This window comes from Cavenderia fasciculata (assembly GCF_000203815.1).
Source record: "Cavenderia fasciculata unplaced genomic scaffold Scf_Dfasci-G-o-80e12.f1-5, whole genome shotgun sequence".
Classification (NCBI taxonomy): Eukaryota; Evosea; class Eumycetozoa; order Acytosteliales; family Cavenderiaceae; genus Cavenderia; species Cavenderia fasciculata.
The window spans coordinates 1,132,784-1,150,090 of record NW_004457735.1 but is presented as its reverse complement, the minus strand read 5'-3'; the positions used below and the strand labels follow the sequence as shown (position 1 = coordinate 1,150,090).

General features: G+C 33.7%; 6 protein-coding genes and 1 non-coding gene across 7 annotated transcripts; 4 read left to right on the top strand and 3 right to left on the bottom strand.

Moving 5' to 3' along the window:
• Positions 1-161: 161 nt before the first annotated feature.
• Positions 162-2,417, top strand: DFA_05283 (uncharacterized protein; the record flags this gene model as incomplete). The annotated part of the gene is made up of 1 exon (XM_004360945.1): positions 162-2,417. The coding sequence occupies one exon, from the start codon at positions 162-164 to the stop codon at positions 2,415-2,417; it is 2,256 nt and encodes a 751-aa protein (XP_004361002.1).
• Positions 2,418-2,676: 259 nt separating this feature from the next.
• Positions 2,677-4,969, bottom strand: DFA_05282 (uncharacterized protein; the record flags this gene model as incomplete). The annotated part of the gene is made up of 2 exons (XM_004360944.1): positions 2,677-2,693; positions 2,836-4,969. The coding sequence occupies 2 exons, from the start codon at positions 4,967-4,969 to the stop codon at positions 2,677-2,679; spliced, it is 2,151 nt and encodes a 716-aa protein (XP_004361001.1).
• Positions 4,970-5,211: 242 nt separating this feature from the next.
• On the bottom strand, positions 5,212-8,478 carry gacW (leucine-rich repeat-containing protein; the record flags this gene model as incomplete). The annotated part of the gene is made up of 4 exons (XM_004360943.1): positions 5,212-6,664; positions 6,732-7,495; positions 7,565-7,992; positions 8,058-8,478. 4 exons carry the CDS (start codon positions 8,476-8,478, stop codon positions 5,212-5,214), a joined length of 3,066 nt encoding a protein of 1,021 aa, XP_004361000.1.
• Positions 8,479-8,739: 261 nt separating this feature from the next.
• DFA_05280 (basic-leucine zipper transcription factor) lies at positions 8,740-9,432 on the top strand (the record flags this gene model as incomplete). The annotated part of the gene is made up of 1 exon (XM_004360942.1): positions 8,740-9,432. The coding sequence occupies one exon, from the start codon at positions 8,740-8,742 to the stop codon at positions 9,430-9,432; it is 693 nt and encodes a 230-aa protein (XP_004360999.1).
• A 1,750-nt stretch (positions 9,433-11,182) lies between these two features.
• DFA_05279 (uncharacterized protein) lies at positions 11,183-14,222 on the top strand (the record flags this gene model as incomplete). Its single annotated transcript, XM_004360941.1, has 3 exons — positions 11,183-12,128; positions 12,214-13,778; positions 14,193-14,222. 3 exons carry the CDS (start codon positions 11,183-11,185, stop codon positions 14,220-14,222), a joined length of 2,541 nt encoding a protein of 846 aa, XP_004360998.1.
• Positions 14,223-15,116: 894 nt separating this feature from the next.
• DFA_05277 (uncharacterized protein) lies at positions 15,117-17,106 on the bottom strand (the record flags this gene model as incomplete). Its single annotated transcript, XM_004360940.1, has 2 exons — positions 15,117-15,320; positions 17,059-17,106. The coding sequence occupies 2 exons, from the start codon at positions 17,104-17,106 to the stop codon at positions 15,117-15,119; spliced, it is 252 nt and encodes an 83-aa protein (XP_004360997.1).
• Positions 15,604-15,689, top strand: DFA_05278. The gene is given in 2 exon segments: positions 15,604-15,641; positions 15,653-15,689. It is a non-coding gene; the product is annotated as a tRNA-Ala (tRNA).
• Positions 17,107-17,307: the final 201 nt, after the last annotated feature.

The window sequence follows — 17,307 nt, the reverse complement described above, 5'->3', positions numbered from 1 at the left end:
ACGGTTTTTGATGAGTCCCAAGATCTTTCTCGCGGAATAGCGAAAAAAAAAAAAAAAGTAGCGGAGCCACAAACTTCCGAGGTCCTGGTAAGTAATGGGTTCATTTCTTTCTTTTCAGACCTCTCTATCTTTCTTTCTTTCTTTCTTTAGATAGATATACAATGATGGAGTATCAATTATTTAAATCAATTATAAATAATGTTTTTATTAGACAAAAGATATTTCAATCAATTAGATGGATACATTTAGCATGTAGAATTGATTATAGTATTATAAAAAATCATAAAAGATTACTTAAACAACAACAACAACAAAAGAATAGAACAGTTGATAAACTTTACAACTATGCATATAATCCAATAAGTGGTAAAGAATTGGAAGATGAAATGTCATTATATCAATTCATATTGTATGATAGAGCAGATCTATTTTTAAAATATGCAGATCTTTTAAAAGACCCAATGTATAGTGGAAAAGGTTTAGATATTAGAATGGTAAATGAAGATATCAAAGATCTAGTCAATCAATTTGGTTTAAAACTTCTTTGGGAAACTGCATTTCGACTTTCATCAGACCCATCCATTCTAAACTACCTAATTACAAACTATTTTAAAAAAGATTACAATAGTTTACACAATCTTTTAAAATCAAATCATTATTATAAATATAGAATCTATAATAATAATAATAATAATAATGATATTTCAGCAACAAATAGATTAAATATGAAAAAATTAATAGAATATATAAAATTTATAATATCACTTCAACTATCAATCAATATGTTTAGACCTTTAAAATCAAGTCATAAATTTATAAAATTAATATTTAAATATGAAACAATAAGAATAACAATAATCAATCAAATTAAATCATTCAATCCATATAATGAAATTGAAATGGAGAGTGATGAAAAACAAATCATTCAAACAATTGAATTATTGTGGCAATATAGAATTTGTAATATTAATTGGAAAGATTTAATATTTCAATCAATGAAATATTCAAAACTAAAAGTGATTGATTATATTTTATTAAAACGTGGAAATAGTATTATTGCATCTGGTCATTTAAATTGGTCAATTTGGAATAGCAACATGGAAATGATCAATTATTTATTCATTAAAAATAATAATCTTCAACCAAATAATTATACATTAAATTCAGCTTTAAATCCAAAATCAACATCCAACTTGGAATTAAATTTATCAATTTTAAAATTTATAATTGATAAATTTAAATTTAAAAATAATAGTTGGATAGTTAAATCAATTCATCCAAAATTACAATCAATAGAAATATTAGAAATCGTTTCAAAAAAGAACATTTCTTCTTCTTTTAAATTAATTGGCTCATTCATATTAAATAATAATATTGAAATGATTAAAAAATTTACTATTATGGTCAAGGATGAAAATAGATTTATAAATTATTCAAATGCATTTAATATTTGTTTAAAAATTGGTTCAATTAAAATGTTGGAGAGTATTTTACAATTACAACAAGAACAAAATAGATTAGGTTCACCAAAAAAACGATTCATTCTCGATTATGTTATTGGTCAAGATGAAAACCACTCTGTTCAATTATACATTACAATGATAAAGAAAATAATAGTTGGAAATATTATAATCAAGATTAAAAGTCTTGATATTATTTCAAAATTATTGACACATCAAGATCAATCAATTTGGAAATTATTTTTAGAATTTAAAATTTGTAAAAGAATCAAAAAAAATAATATTGGTAAAATATTATCATATTGTCAATCAACAGAGATATTGGAAACAATAATTAATTTATTTAGACCAAAAGTAACAGATTGGAAACGTACTCTACTTGTTTCAACAAAAAATTTAAATTTGGAAATATTTAAAAAAGTATTACCAATTATATTTATTACTGGTTATACTGGTGCACCATGTTTACTTGGTCCAATTCATCAAACTCTTATAGATATTATAGAATGGTCTTATCGTATGGATTATTTAAATGATGAAAAGGAGAATAATACATATCAAATCGTTAGAATGAAAACAATGGAATTTTTAAAATGTGTATTTGAATTTTCAAAATTTAAACATTGGAATTCAAATACTATTTATATTTCACCAATCATCATAAATCAACAAAAAGAAATGTCTACTGGATCAATTTTATCATTTTTTAAAGATTGTAAATGTTTATATCATACAAGGAATTTATCAGAAACTTTAATATCAAAACGTAGAGATCAACATTTGGATAATTGTGCAAGTTATTCAATCATGGAAATAATCAAAGATAATAATATTGAAAAATTTATTCTCTCAACTAGACATGGTTCAATTACAAATTATCATCTTAATCTTGCCTATTTATATGGTTCATTTAAAATTTTAAATTTTATTTTAAATACATTTAGAAAAGAAAAATAAAAAAAGATTTTGATTTCTTTTTATTCTTGGGGGTTGTGACAGAAATCAGAAAGAGAATAGCATTCCTCACCATTGGAGAGGACAATAAACATAATTTTCGGGATAAAGTAATCCAATAGACGTAGTATATGTGATCGAAAACCACAACTGCCAAGTATTCTCATTATAAAGCCCGTCTGTTCCAATCTTTCCATACTTTCAAGTTCCATTCCGATAATTTTAGCCGCAGTGACTGGGAGACGCTCCCATATACCGACATTTAAATGACCTTCGTACCTTTTAATAATGAGATTACAAAAGAGTTTCATGATGTTTGTTGGCAACAAATCGGGTAGAGAGTCAAGTAGGAGGGGATAGGGAATCGTTGTTGTTGGATCCTTGGTTATTTCTTGATAGTTTTTGGCCATAAGGTATAAACATTCTTTGTATGGGTGGTCAAGAGGAAATGAACGATTGAAAATATCTTTGCATTGTTTAAGGTCCCTGTAAAGGTTAATTTTAGTCCAATAGTCCTCGATATTTTCTTGCTTATTAGACAAGTCTCGGATTCCCCTGTTGAGTATTTGCAATGATTCTATTTCTACATCGAATAGAATACGTTTGACAATTGGGTTTTCAGTGGGTTCCAGGGAAATGTCTATTTGATCCCGATTGGGTAGCACACGAAAAGGACCAAGATCTGGTATGTTGGTGATGCTGGCTATCCAAACAAGCGGACCAGGGTTATACCATATAAAGGCAGGGGATTGAGTACTAGATGGATAAAACTTCCAATGTGATAAGCTTTCCTCTCTCCAATAACCAGCGTGTCTCAATCCCATTTTGGTTCGAACCAATAGGTCTCCTGAATTGGGGATAACATATAAAAAGAGTTCTTTTTGTTGGTTGGATCTATAGTCTCCAGATTTTAGCAAGTCTTTCATTTCTAGTCTGATTCGGTCAAAGATGTTCCAATAGTCTTTACCTTTTGAGGGATCGTCGCCGCACTTTTTCCAGAGTTCGAGTGCCATCAAACGCATGAAATTTGGGACTAAGAACTGAAACAAGGTCATATGGGGAAGAGAGACTTGACCAGGAAAATTGTTTGTTGGTTGCCCATCAATTGTTGTGTCATCAGAGACATAGACTTGACCAAATATTTTCATGACTTGAAGAGCTTTAATAATTGATTTGTTTTTTGCCAACTCTCCTTCTTTGTTGCCATAACTATTCTCACATTCTTTACATAGCATTGGAAGGGTATGCCTCACTGTGGAAGTGATAGTGTCGTATGTATTATCATGCACAGATGTGTATTTAGCTGCCACGAGACCATTTCTAAATTGAATTTCATCTTGCCACCACCGGCTGATTACATGTGAGTTGAGGGGCTTGTAATCTTTTGTGAATGGACAGTAGCATCCGATGCACATCGGAGGACCTTGTTTATCTCCGATTTGCAAAAGGACCGACAGGGCCTTGTCGATTTGAAATCTTTCTGCAGAGCACTCTTCTGTCCATACAGAATATGCTCCTTTACTTTTTGATTCCATGTGCATACTTTTCAAGGCATCAATAAGTAAATCCTCTGGCTCTTTTCTTTTCTTTTTTACTTTGTCCTTGATAAACTCTTTTTTATCATTTCTTATTTTTTCTCCTTCTTTAGGACTGATCTGGTTTTCTTTTGGTGTTTTGTTATTTCGAGCTGCCTTTGGTGATTTCTGTTTAGAATTCTTGATTTTATCAAGTCTTATTAGCAGATTATCAAGTCGAAAATGAACTTCTAGATTGAGTATAGATTTAACCAATCGGTCGATGAGAGAGGGGCCACCCAACTGATTGAATTCATTTTCCTTTACTGCTAATAATGGGCAAATGGCATCGATAGCAGCACAAGTCAGTCGATAGGCACTGTCACATTTTTCAAGCTGCTCAAAACCACATGTAGTTTTTATGAGCGCCACTAGTTGTTTCATTGACCATGTAGAAATGAGACCAGATGCTTCTGTGACACTGGAGATCTTGATACGGGGATCAACCAACATTTTGTATGCTTGCTCCTTGTCTACCTCGTCCGAGTTTAAGAGGTCAGCAAGAGAAACAAATAACTGTTTTATTTCTTCTGGTGGATCGACGACGACGGTGGTACTTTTCTCTGCATCAGCTGGTTTAGCAGCAGGTAGGAAACAATTCGGTGATTCTTTTCGATGTTTGTTGAGATCAGTCTTGGTCATCGTTACTGGACAATTACGACATTTCATCAATTCAGGTTCTACTTTTGTACATGATATACATTCTTTAGAATCACAATGATCTTTGTAAGTTTGATTTGAATACCATGTTTCTCCACATCGGCCAATAATTCTTTCTGATTCTGTTGAACTTTGCGAAACGTCGGGTTGACCAACAGCAGCTCTTTCAGAAGATACGTGGCTCGCTGTTGATACGGCTGAGAGAGGTTCTGACATTGACAAAGCAGATGATGGACCTGAGGACTCGTATGTTCCTGCATTGGACGACGATGGGCATTCTGTTGACTTTGTTTTTTTGCTTCTGGTTGTTGTGTTATTCATAAATGGTTGTAAATTAAACCGAAGAGATAGTATATAAATATTGACAATTTTTAATATCTCTCTCAAGAGATCTTTTGTTTTTTATGTTTTTTTTAAATCAAAGTTATTTTTTTGACAACTTGCAAAGTTTGGTGAATCAAATTTAAGGACTACTGAATTGATATTAAAACCGGGATTTGAGACAACCGTAAATAAATAAATCTATTTTAAAATTACAAAAAACTCTTACTTTTTTTTATTTTTTAATTTTGATCAATTGATTGTAAATCATCTTCTTGGAAAAGAGAAGAGATTGTTCTTGATGATTCACCCCAAGCAGCACGAGGAAGTACGGGAGAATAAGAGATACGAGAGACACGAGAGAATCGTTTTTTAAGTGTAGCATGACCATCCAAAATGGGTGATCCAGGTGGTGATTGATTTGGTGTTGAATTGTCACCACTACTACTACTACCATTACTAGAGGTATCTGCTGAGGAATCTAGAGATCTTTCAGATGATAAACCTCCACTTGTACGAGTACCAGCAGCACTACCCAAACTAAGACGTTGACCTGGTACATTTGCACTGAGACGTTTAATTCCACCACTTGATCCTAATGATTTATGTGAAGAAGAGGATGAAGAAATGGGTACAGTTGGAATATTTACTTTGGGAGCATTTTCAGGATCGAAAATTTCAAAATAATGAACCATTAGAAAAGCATTGATTGGTAATAGTTCTGAAGCAAATGATCTAAAAAGAGTTGGTGCCCAACAAATGGCAATATTTTCAGCAGACATCATATTCTCTTCTTTTTCAAGTGAAACCTTGTGGAGTAATAGGAAAAGTTTTTTAACCATTTTACTTTCTTTTGGTTGTAAGTGATTTTCCATAATATCACGATAGGCAGCTACCTTTTCAGCCAAACTACCGAGTTGAGAAGCTTGAAAGAATTTTGGATGTAAAGATTCTTGGAATATAGGAACTGGTAATTCTCTAAAATAACTCTTTAATACACCAGCAACTGTATCATGATCAATACCTTCTGCCACCAAATCAATATCTTCACCAGCTTCAAATCTTGCTTTTAATTTCTTTAATAAAACTGCACTTGCACAAGTTCTAAATAATCCAACACATTTTAATCCTTTTGCAATTAAAAAATCTACTGATCTTGATACAATTGATGGTATATCAATAGAGGAGGAAGAAGATGATGAAGATGAAGAAGAAGATAAAGTATTGGTAGTTGATCTACCTGGATAAAGTGGACCTCTAATTGGTCGTTTAATAGTTGGACCTCCAACTACTGATGTTGGTGTAGGTGATGGTTTACCAATAGCAGCTTGAGGAATAGCTGGTAATTTTCTTGGTGATGGCCTTGGTACTGCAGTAGAGGAGGAAGAGGAGGAAGAGGAGTTGGTTGCTTGATCGATAGTACCGTTACTAGTAATATTATTTTGTAATTCAACCAAAGTTTTATGAATCTTTTCAGATCCATTTGCCTTGTCTGATGCCAACATTGAACCAATATCTGCCAATGGCATTGAAAGTAATGTAATTGATTTTGGATTTCTTTTAATTGAATTTTTAATCATCTTGTATGCTGTAAATGTAAAATCATTTCCATCAATCTTGATTGATCTCAATGTTTCATTTCTCCATAATACTTTAACCAATGCTAATGCTCCTGCATCTCCTGATGAATTTCCACTAAAATTAAAAAAAATAAATTAATAAAATTTATAATATTAATTATTATTATTTTTACATTTCTTACCTAATATCCAATTTTAATAAAGATTGATTTTTTAATAAAGTTAGGATTAAAGGGACTAGATCAGTTTTTAAACCTTTACCATTTATGGTATTTGCAATTGAGAGGGATTCGATATTATTATTATCTTCAATTAAATTACAAATTGCTTCGATTGCACGAGAACGTTGTTTTGAACGATTCTTGAAATTATTGTCAATGGCAAGATGACGTAGATTAGAATTTGGATACATGACTTCACAAAGTTTTAAAATACCTTCATCACCAAGGTCATTGTCTGATAGATCGACATGAGGACATTTTGGCAACGATGTAGCAGGTGAAAAGAGAATTTTAATATCATCACCAGTGATTCCAATACGAGCAAGATTGATTTCTTTTAGTTTTGGCATTTGTTTGAAAAAACTAAGCAACTCTACAATACCTTCCTTTGATGTTGAAGGACGATTACCAGAAAAATCCAATATTTCAATGGATGGACTTGTTGTTCTAAGTTGACCAAATACTGGCGATGTATTGGACATTATCAACGTTGTCAATTGAGTAGATTTTGTTAAAAATTTACATAAAGCAACAGTACCAAGTTGTTCCAATTTGTTATTTGAAATATTTAAATAATTCAATGTTGAAGCAGTTGAACTTGGTAATAATGATGTAAATAATGCTTCCAGTCCTTTTACACTTGCATTTGTATCTGAAATATTTAAATAACTTAATCCTGTTGAAAATGATTGAATTGCTGCTCCCAATGTTATTATTCCTTTTGACTAAGGAGTAGAAAAAAAATAAAAAATTAATAAATAAATTTAAATTTAAATTATTATTATTATTTTTACCTCTAATATATTATTTGATAAATTAATAGTATTAATTTTAATAATTTTGTTTTCAGCAAGTATAGTTAGAAAACTAATAATTGATTCTTTTGAAGTTTGAATATTTGAAAGATAAAGTTTTTGAAGAGAGGTATTGGTTTTGAGAGAATCTGCCAAATGAGTGATATCTTCAGATGATAATTTACAATTGTTGGCAACAAAACTGTGAAAATAGGTATTGTAAGATAATGACATCAAGATTGCCTTTAAATCCAATGGTCCCAATCCATAAATTTCATTTACATTGATTTCTTTTACAGAATTGAATGGTAACAGATTCTCTACATCCCATAAAATACTTGACAGTGGTACTGCTCCAATATAATCACAAATTGATCTATATGTTAATGAAAATGATCCACATCCTCCTGTTTGATTATCTAATGATGCTAAGGAAAAAGAGGTAAATAAAAAAGGAAAAAAAGATTTCTTTTTTTTGTTTCTTTTTTTTTACCATTTTGAAAAATTGAAATTAATCTAGATTCAGGAAGAACAGTAAAAATTAAAGCTTTTCCAATGACCAATCCAGGAAAAGTAGTAACAATAGAGGTATATAGATTTTTTAAAATATCACCTGTATCTATAGTTGTAAATTTGATCAAATTTTGATTTCTAAATTTGATTGATATTTCATTTTCCAATGGACTATTGATTTCAATACAATCCAATAAATGATAATCCTCCTCCAATTTACCCTTTTCTTTAAAGAAAAAGATTCTATTGGTACCAAGTATTAATATCTTTTCCTCTGGTTTTTTTTTCTTGTCTTGAGACAATATTGTAACTTTTGATATTATCTTTCCAACTTCATTTCTTTGTGTTAGAATGGTTTCAATTGTTTTCTTTTCTGCTGGTGTTAGACTAATTGTTGTCATCTCTCTTTTAAAATAAATATATATATACAAGTTTTTTAATCTAATAAAAAAATAGAAGAAGCAGCACTACTAATCAACAGTTTTGGTGATGAGAGAGCCTTTTAAAAAAAATTTTTTTTTTTAAATTAAATTTTTAATTGGGTTTTTTACAATAACCAACCCGCAAAGTTTATTCTGATAAAAAAAGTCTTTTTTCGTTGTACCGCATCATCATTCATATATTATTATACTTTTACTATACTTTTACTTTTACTTCTTCTGATGTCTGAAGCAATAACAAAAACACCAACAAGAAAATATAAAAAACAAAAAGATAAACTTGCAGAACTTGGTATTCATGTAGAATTGTCAAAAGAGATTAAAAAGGATGAGAATGGTGCACCTGTTAAACCAACAAGATCAAGGTCAAAGAAACAACCTGCAACAGTAGTAGAAAAAGAGACTAAACAAAAGGCAAAGGTGACAGCAGCGGCGGCAAAGAAAAAAAAAGCAGACAAGGATTTTGAACCTATAGATTATCAAGATGATGATGATGATGATGACGATTTTAGTGATCATTCTTCAGATACTGATAGTGATAATAATAATAATAACGACAATCTACCAGAAGAATCAAAAAAGAAAAAAAGATTATTAAAAAATAGAGAAGCTGCTCAACTATTTAGACAAAGACAAAAAGAATATATCAACAATTTAGAGATTAAAGCAAATTCATTACAATCAAATAATGATGTGGCAACGGCCAAGGTCGAGAAATTGCAGAGCGAAAATCAAGTAATGAAACAACAAGTCACGTATTTAAAAACTTTTGTTAAACAGGCGGTTAATCTTACTTTAAATCAAAATCACAGTCAAAATCATAATCAAAATCAATATAATAATGTACCAGTTTTACCAAATCAAAATCTATTGTTTCAAAATAATAATCAAAAATTTGATGTTACTCCAGATTAAATAAATTATTTATTTTGGTTATTTATTATTAAAAAGTATTATTTGCATATCACTCTTTACTTTTTACTACTATTATTTTTAATGTCTTTGTTTAAGGACCAGATATCATACTACTCAATCATTTTTGATACCAAAGATTATTAGATTACTAGGATTAAGAGTAAATTATAATATGATTTGGTATGCAGACAATGGTTGGAATGGATGTCTGACTCGTTTCAATGGTCACTCCTTTAGATAGTATCTGTCTATTCCAATAGATAGGAGATAGAATTTTACGTGACCGACCAACTCATAACCGATCAGACCAAGTACGACAAGTCGATAGTTTCTACATTTAAATTGTTTTCACCAAAACACAATGAATGAAGAGCTATTATGATGAATGCTATGTATTTAATATTTTTAGGGAGATACAAAAGTATGAGCAGTGCACATAGTTGGATGAGATACAGATATATACAAATAATAGGTTGATTAATTGATGATAGGATAGGATAGGATAGTTTAGTTGTATGTATCAGAAAACACGATGATGGTTGGTTAGATGTGCTATTATTATTATGTAAGTACTTTCTTTGGAAAGATAATAATTTGACATAACAACAATTACCACTTGATCTATCACAAATTGGTAACCAACAATTAAAACAATCTTTCAATAACAATTTGTAAGAATTAAAATCAAAATTGGAGGAATTAGATGATCAAGAGTTGAATCATACTATTCATTTGTATTTGCAGTAGGAGTGTTTGGACTAAAATAGTTGGAAAAAGGTAAAGACAAATAATATAATATAAATCTCAATATACTTTTCTTATTGTATAAAGAATCTTTTTATTAAGAGAGGTCGGAGTTTTTGATTTTTATTATCTAATTTTTTTTGGATCGAGTGCATCCTAATAGGCTGAAAGAGGTGAACATGATCTTTTTTATTGGGATCTTTGCTGGCACCTGTGACCCACGTTGTTTTTTGATTCGGTGAACTTAAGAATGGTTGATGGTGAAGTGATGGTGTGATCAAGTTCTTGATATCAAGTATTTTTTTTTATAAAGAGTACATAGTTTTAGAGTAAAGTAATATTTTTTGATCTATGGTAATGATGGATTTTAATGATTTTGGTATAGTTGTGAAAATAAAAAATGACTAAATCTAAATATATATATAATCATTTGAATATGTTGTCGAGTATTATAGAATGTCTTGGAGGGTTCAAGGGTGAGATTTTTCAAAACTTGGGTGACAGGTTTTTGAGGTAGGGGAAGTCGGCAGGTGACTGACCGACAGACCTGCCATAGTAAAATTGTGAGAGGAGGCTATAAAACTGGACCTTTCCATTCATTTTGAATCATAATTATTCTATTCTCTAGTTCCCTCAAGCCAGTGACCAAAGTAACAGTTTCAAGATTATGCTACACTCCAGTTCAACTACTATTGGTGCCCCAGTCATAAAGTGCCGTGATTGTATTCGCTCTGGTCCACAACATTTCAACTTTTCCCGCTCCAAGTTACGTTGCGTTCCGTGCCTGTAAATATCATATGTTATTTAATAATTAATATATATATATTTTTTTTTTTTTTTTTTTCAAAAAGTGATGATCATTGATCCTTTCAATTTCAAATTCTAACCTCTTTCTATTCATTTTCATTTTTGTTTTATATTATTTACTATCTCTCTTTTCTATAGTGACGAAGAAAAGAAAAGATAACAAAAATGGGTACTGAAACCTGAAAACTTTACTCGTGTGATGGACAAAGGTGGACGTTTTAGAGCAGCTGGGTGGGTCAAGAAAGGTATTTTCAAGAAGGGTTCCTACAATATCAATTACGCCTACTTGGATCGCATCATCCTCAAGAATGGAACGAGATGTGATCTCTCTGGTGCTCCTCTTGCTCTCAAATGGAGAAGTCATTGCCAAGCCAGCTTGGACCGTATTCGAGACCACGAATCATATCGCAAGGGTAATGTCCGCGTCGTGTGTCTAGAATTCAATACCACAGTCAAGTGGTATCCATGGACTTTTATGGACCTGCACAGGGAGGCAGTCGAGTATGCAAAGCAACTACAACAACTACAACCAGATGAACTACAACATCTTCTTACAGTCAACAAAGACGAGTTGATGAGGCATTTTACAACAATGATTCGTAATGCCCGTACACATCAAAAACAACGAATGGCTGACCACCCAGAACATTCTGATCAATTCAATCTCACCCCATGGTTGTTGATGGCACTTTGGATCCTTCTCAAGGGAAGTTGCTATTATTCTGGTGCCAAGTTAAAGTTGCCATCCCAATGTGCTGCCGCCGCTGCTGCTGCCACCTCTGCTGCTGCCGCTGCCACCTCTGCTGCTGCTGCTGCCATCTCTGCCGCTGCCGCTGCTTCCACCTCTACTGCTGCTGCCGCTGCCACCTCTGCTGCTGCTGTTGCCACCACTGCTGCTGCCGCCGCCACCTCTGCTGCTGCCGCTGCCATCTCTGCCGCTGCTGCTGCTGCTGCTGCCACCACCTCCACTGCTTCAGCCGCCACCTCTACTGCCTCTGCCACCTCTACTGCTGCTACCACCGCTGCTGCTGCTAAATCCGCTGCTGCTGCTGCCACCGCCGCTGCTGCTGCCGCCACTTCTACTGCTTCTGCCACCTATACCTCTACTGGTGACAGACAAAGAGATCCCAGATTTGATCTCATTAGTTTGGAGAGATTGGATTCAACCAAGCCATACTTGTTGGACAATGTGGTGTTTGTTTGCTATGGTTACCAATCAATCAATACCAGTATCAGAACCACCAAAGACTAAAGATACCGGTAACGGGAACTGGTCACTCTTGAAGTACAACTACCTCCTTCATTGCTTCCAATGCAAAGAGCAGGGTATTCTTTCAGAAACATTTGACCCATCCAAGGCGCCACCCAATCCAGACTGGAATCTTGTAGAAAGGAATAGACTCGCTTGGTTGGAACAACCAAATATCAAATCTGAAGCCGTTGCCAACACCATTGCCTTGGTACCAGCCAAAAAGAGGGTAAAGAAAGAGGTCAAGGAACCAATTGTCAAGGTAGATGGCCAAGAAAGTGATCCACTCGATAATCTAGAGGTTAAATCTGATATCTTGGCTTTGGTGGGTGCAAGTGTGATGAAGGCATCTCATTACGATCACGATGATGAAGAAGAGGATGATATCGTGATTGTCAAACCCAAGGCCGTCGTAGTCGCCAAGCCCAAATCCGTCGTAGTCGCCAAGCCCAAGACTGTAAAGCCTGTCAAACCAGTACCAGCCGAACCTATTTCAGTCGACCAAGAAATGCCAGATCTAGATGACCAGTTTACCTTAAAAATCTTTCAATCGAGCGAAAGGGTTTATGAACCGTCCGAGGTGCTCAAAATAGTTCAAGGTTTTGCTGCAAGTCCACTAAAGGATAATCTTTTGCAAAAGATTCAACAACAACAACAACAACAACCCAAGAATATATATGCAGTTCCTAATCGTGTCTACCAATATCTACGATCATCATCATCATCATCATCATCATCATCATCATCATCATCATCATCATCATCATCATCATCATCATCATCATCATTGGTCAAGGTGCAGTCTGCACCTATTCAACCACAACCAAATATAATTACAACCCACTCTCGTGTACTCGGCTCCTCTACACCCAAATCTCATCAACCACAACAACAACAACAACAACCTAAACAGCAACACAAGAATATATATGCAGTTCCTAATCGTATCTACGAATATGTACCATCATCATCATCATCGTTGGTCGAGGAACAATCTGCGCCTATTCAACCACAACCATCCAAGTGTGTAAATTCTCCATCATCCACCCGTCAACCTCCAAATATAATTACAACCCACTCTCGTGTCCTCAGTCCCATTTCTCCATCATCGTCCTCTACACTCAAATCTCATCAACAACAACAACAACCTAAACAACAACCCAGGAATATATATGTAGTTCCTAATCGTGTCTACGAATATGTACCATCATCATCATCATCATCGTTGGTCAAGGAGCAGTCTGCACCTATTCAACCACAACCATCCAAGTGTGTAAATTCTCCATCATCCACACGTCAACCTCCAAGTGTAAAGCAGAATATAATTACAACCCACTCTCGTGTCCTCAGCCCCATTTCTCCATCATCACCATCCTCTACACTCAAATCTCATCAACCACAACAAATTGTATCAAACAATCCTATCAACAAGATAAACAAGAGTCCTTCACCATCCTCTGCTGTGTCTAAACCAGCACAACCTCTCACATACAATCAAACAAGACTTGCCAGACTTTCAAATCAATTTAGAAACCCCAATCCTATTGTATATACTCCACCAATCAACCATAGAACAATTTCCACCAACAATAACTATTAACAAATAGCCAATCAACTTGTATTTTAAAAATAAATAAATAAATAAATATAAATATAATTATATAAATATTTAGTACAACCAACTAGCGTATTTTTAACCCCTTTATTAATTTATTAATATATCCTTGGAACAATATATTTTGGAGGTTGCCAAACGCAAGGTGAATGGCGGCATCAAATGCCTCTCGGAGCATGTGTCCTCTATGATGGAGTGAACGGTGGAAATGGTATCCGATACAAACACTGGTAGTGTTAGGACACATACTAGGCGCAGGAGTTGTAGATGGCAACACAAAGATTGAGATTACCAACAAAATCATCATTTCTATAATATTATAAAACTAACTTTAATCTTTCTTAGTCTCCAGAATCTAAATTGATAAATCAATAATATATAAAAAATCCCAAATACTTTTTATTGTATTAAGAATCTTTTTATCAAACTAAACAGAGAGATAGAGAAGTTGGATGATCATTTTTTTTTATTTATTTTTTTTGCGTCTCAGATCTCGTCGATTCTAATAGGCTGAAAGAGGTGAACATGTTGGGATCTTTGCCGCCGAAGTGTTTTGATTCGGTGAACTTGTGAGTGGTCGAGATTTTTATTTTTGATGTTCGAGTATTATTTATTAAGCTTTAGAGAAAAGTAATAGTTTGATATCTATAGTAATGATGAATTTTGATGATTTTTGTATAGTTGTGAAAATAAAAAAATTACAAATCTAAATATCTAAAAATATTTGAATAGTATTAGAGTATGTAGTTGTTGTTTCTAGTGTCTGATTTTTTGAAAATGAGTGGCACGGTTTTTATGAGGGGAGGTGGGTGGGTGACTGACCGACAAATGTCTCATAGTAAAATGTGTGAGGGGAGCTAACAAAAAGGTTGCCCTCCATTCATTTTGAATCATTATATTCTATTCCAGACAGAGATAAAGTTAAAAGAGAGTGCACCAAAGTAATAGGTAATTTTATACAAACAAAAGCTTCGATCTTTCTCTTTACAAATTAATATGTTGCATAACCTATTTATTTATTACTATTCATTGCCTGTATCATTTATTTAATATATTAATTCAATTTTATATGACAGAAAAGAAAAGAAAAGAAAAGATAAAAAGAACTCAAAAATTGTAGAACCATAGGATAGTTTAGTTGTATGTATCAGTAAAAAGATGATTGGATGTACACCATTATCATTTTTGGCACTTGTCTAACATTCCACTATATTATACATTTAAAATTCAGAACTATTCTTTTTTTCTTTGTCTGCCTTCAAATTCATGTCAATACTGACTTGTAACATTCACATATCGATCATAGATATCTATACCAAGAGCATTGTCACTTGGAATGTTTGCAAGACAAGATGTACACGGCAACCTCAATCTTTGTTTCACTCTGTCCAATACATGGTAGATATTCCTTATGCTTGAGAGACATGTGGTCTCTTTGTTTGGTTTTGCCTTATGTCTGGTTGTCATGATGGCCTCTACATTTGATAATTGCTCCACCTCTTCAAGTCCACCAATACCAGTGAGTGAATAGATGGTTGATCATCCAAGCTTGCCATCATACGAAGAGGTTCTAAACAGATGTATGTATTATTTATATCTATATATTATTTATCACCTGACACCACCTGATACTTGAACTTCTTTAATTGTTTGAGTATCAGCTGGTGTCAGGTGATAGACAAGATCAGCTGACAGGGTAAACGAGTCGAAAATGAGGATAGACCAGGGATTTTCGGAAGTTCAACATCAAAAAATTGGGCTTGTAGCTCAGATGGTAGAGCGCTCCGTTTGCATTCATCCCAGACTTCGGTGAGGCATGGGGATCGATACCCCACTGGTCCAAAGCTTTTGATCTATGCATGTTTGCTGCATGCCAATCGCTTCCGGAACCCTCCTATCTGGTCATCAAGGATCTCATTTTGAGTACTTTGTGGTTGCTTCCCGACCTGTGTCTTTGTGACTTTTTATTGTGTGGTTCCAAAATGATTCGTGACAAAAAAAAATTCCATCGGATTTCATTTTTTTTTTTTTTTTTTCAGAACCATTTTTGATGTTCATAAAAAAATAAATACATGTCAAATTCATTACAAGTTAACCCAATTGATTTACAACATTGAATGGAGAAACCATGTAAGCATTGTAGAAAGTGATCTAAGTCTAACTTTATGATATCGATGACATTCCAAATGTAATTCATGTTTCGTCAGAACAGTTTATTCATTTTCAATTCCACACATCTTCTTGTGGAGTGAATGTCTGTACCAATCTGCAATACCTTCAACAACCTTCAACAATACCAACTACCCAATCAATTTGGGCAAGGCCGCATCTGTAATATTGTCACCGACCGATACAATCACAACCTGCAGCAACAAACAATAACTATCACCAAAATCCGTGCCACCTAGAAAACAATCTTTATCATTCAATCGTAGACTTCTTTTGATCAACCTCCTCAATGTACAATAATAGCAACAACAATAATATATGTGATTCAGACCAATTCTCGATTAACATTCAAGTACTAGTCTTGGTGGAGTTGTACCGTCGACTATACAGATAGTTGCCATCAATATCATCGTCAATCATCGGGTTGTTGGACAAGTTGCTCTAGTCAGCGGTCGCGTTTAATTACGAGTATGCGGTCAAACACTGTCTATATTGAACAATTGGCTCTCAATCTTTGTCACAACGCGTCGACCAAGATCCTACTGCGGCAGATTGATGACAACACCCTTTACATGTCCTATCACTCCAGTGTTTGTATCGGATACCATTTCGAGCCATCACTCCATCATGGGGACACGTATGCGTTGCTGCTCCACGAGAGGCACTGTCGGGCCATCCAACAGTGTCTGATCTACGTTTTGCAACATACGCTATGCAATACAGACGCGACATGGCCGTCGTATACACGCTTGCGCCAGACGTTTTCGCTCAGTCACTGAGAGAGGCGTTTGACGAGGCCATTCACGCAGCCTCCCAGAACCCAAACGTTTGGCAACCTGCCATACCCTTTATCTCTGATTACAAGAGTCATTCCCTTCTTTTTATTATTAAAGGTAATCATTTTTTAAACACCACGATTATTATTTGTTTACAGTTATCACCTTTATCTCTTGTCCAATTTCTTGTTCACACCATCAACCCTCTAACAATCTTAATAATTATTCCAACAATTAATCTCATACACTTCCAGCTAGCTCTTTACTATTACCTCCATCGTCATTGTCCAGCAATCTGTCTCCTCCATCGACATTTTTTCTCTTTTGGTTTTTGTGTTGAATATCTATCTCGGCTCACCGTTGTACATTTAAATCTTTATTATCTTCATCATTTCTATTTAAAACTAACTTTAATCTTTCTTAATCTCCAGAATAATAATGGATTTGGGCCACTTGCTAACTATGACTTCCCATAGCTCAAAACCTATGAATATACCATTCTGGACAAAACATCG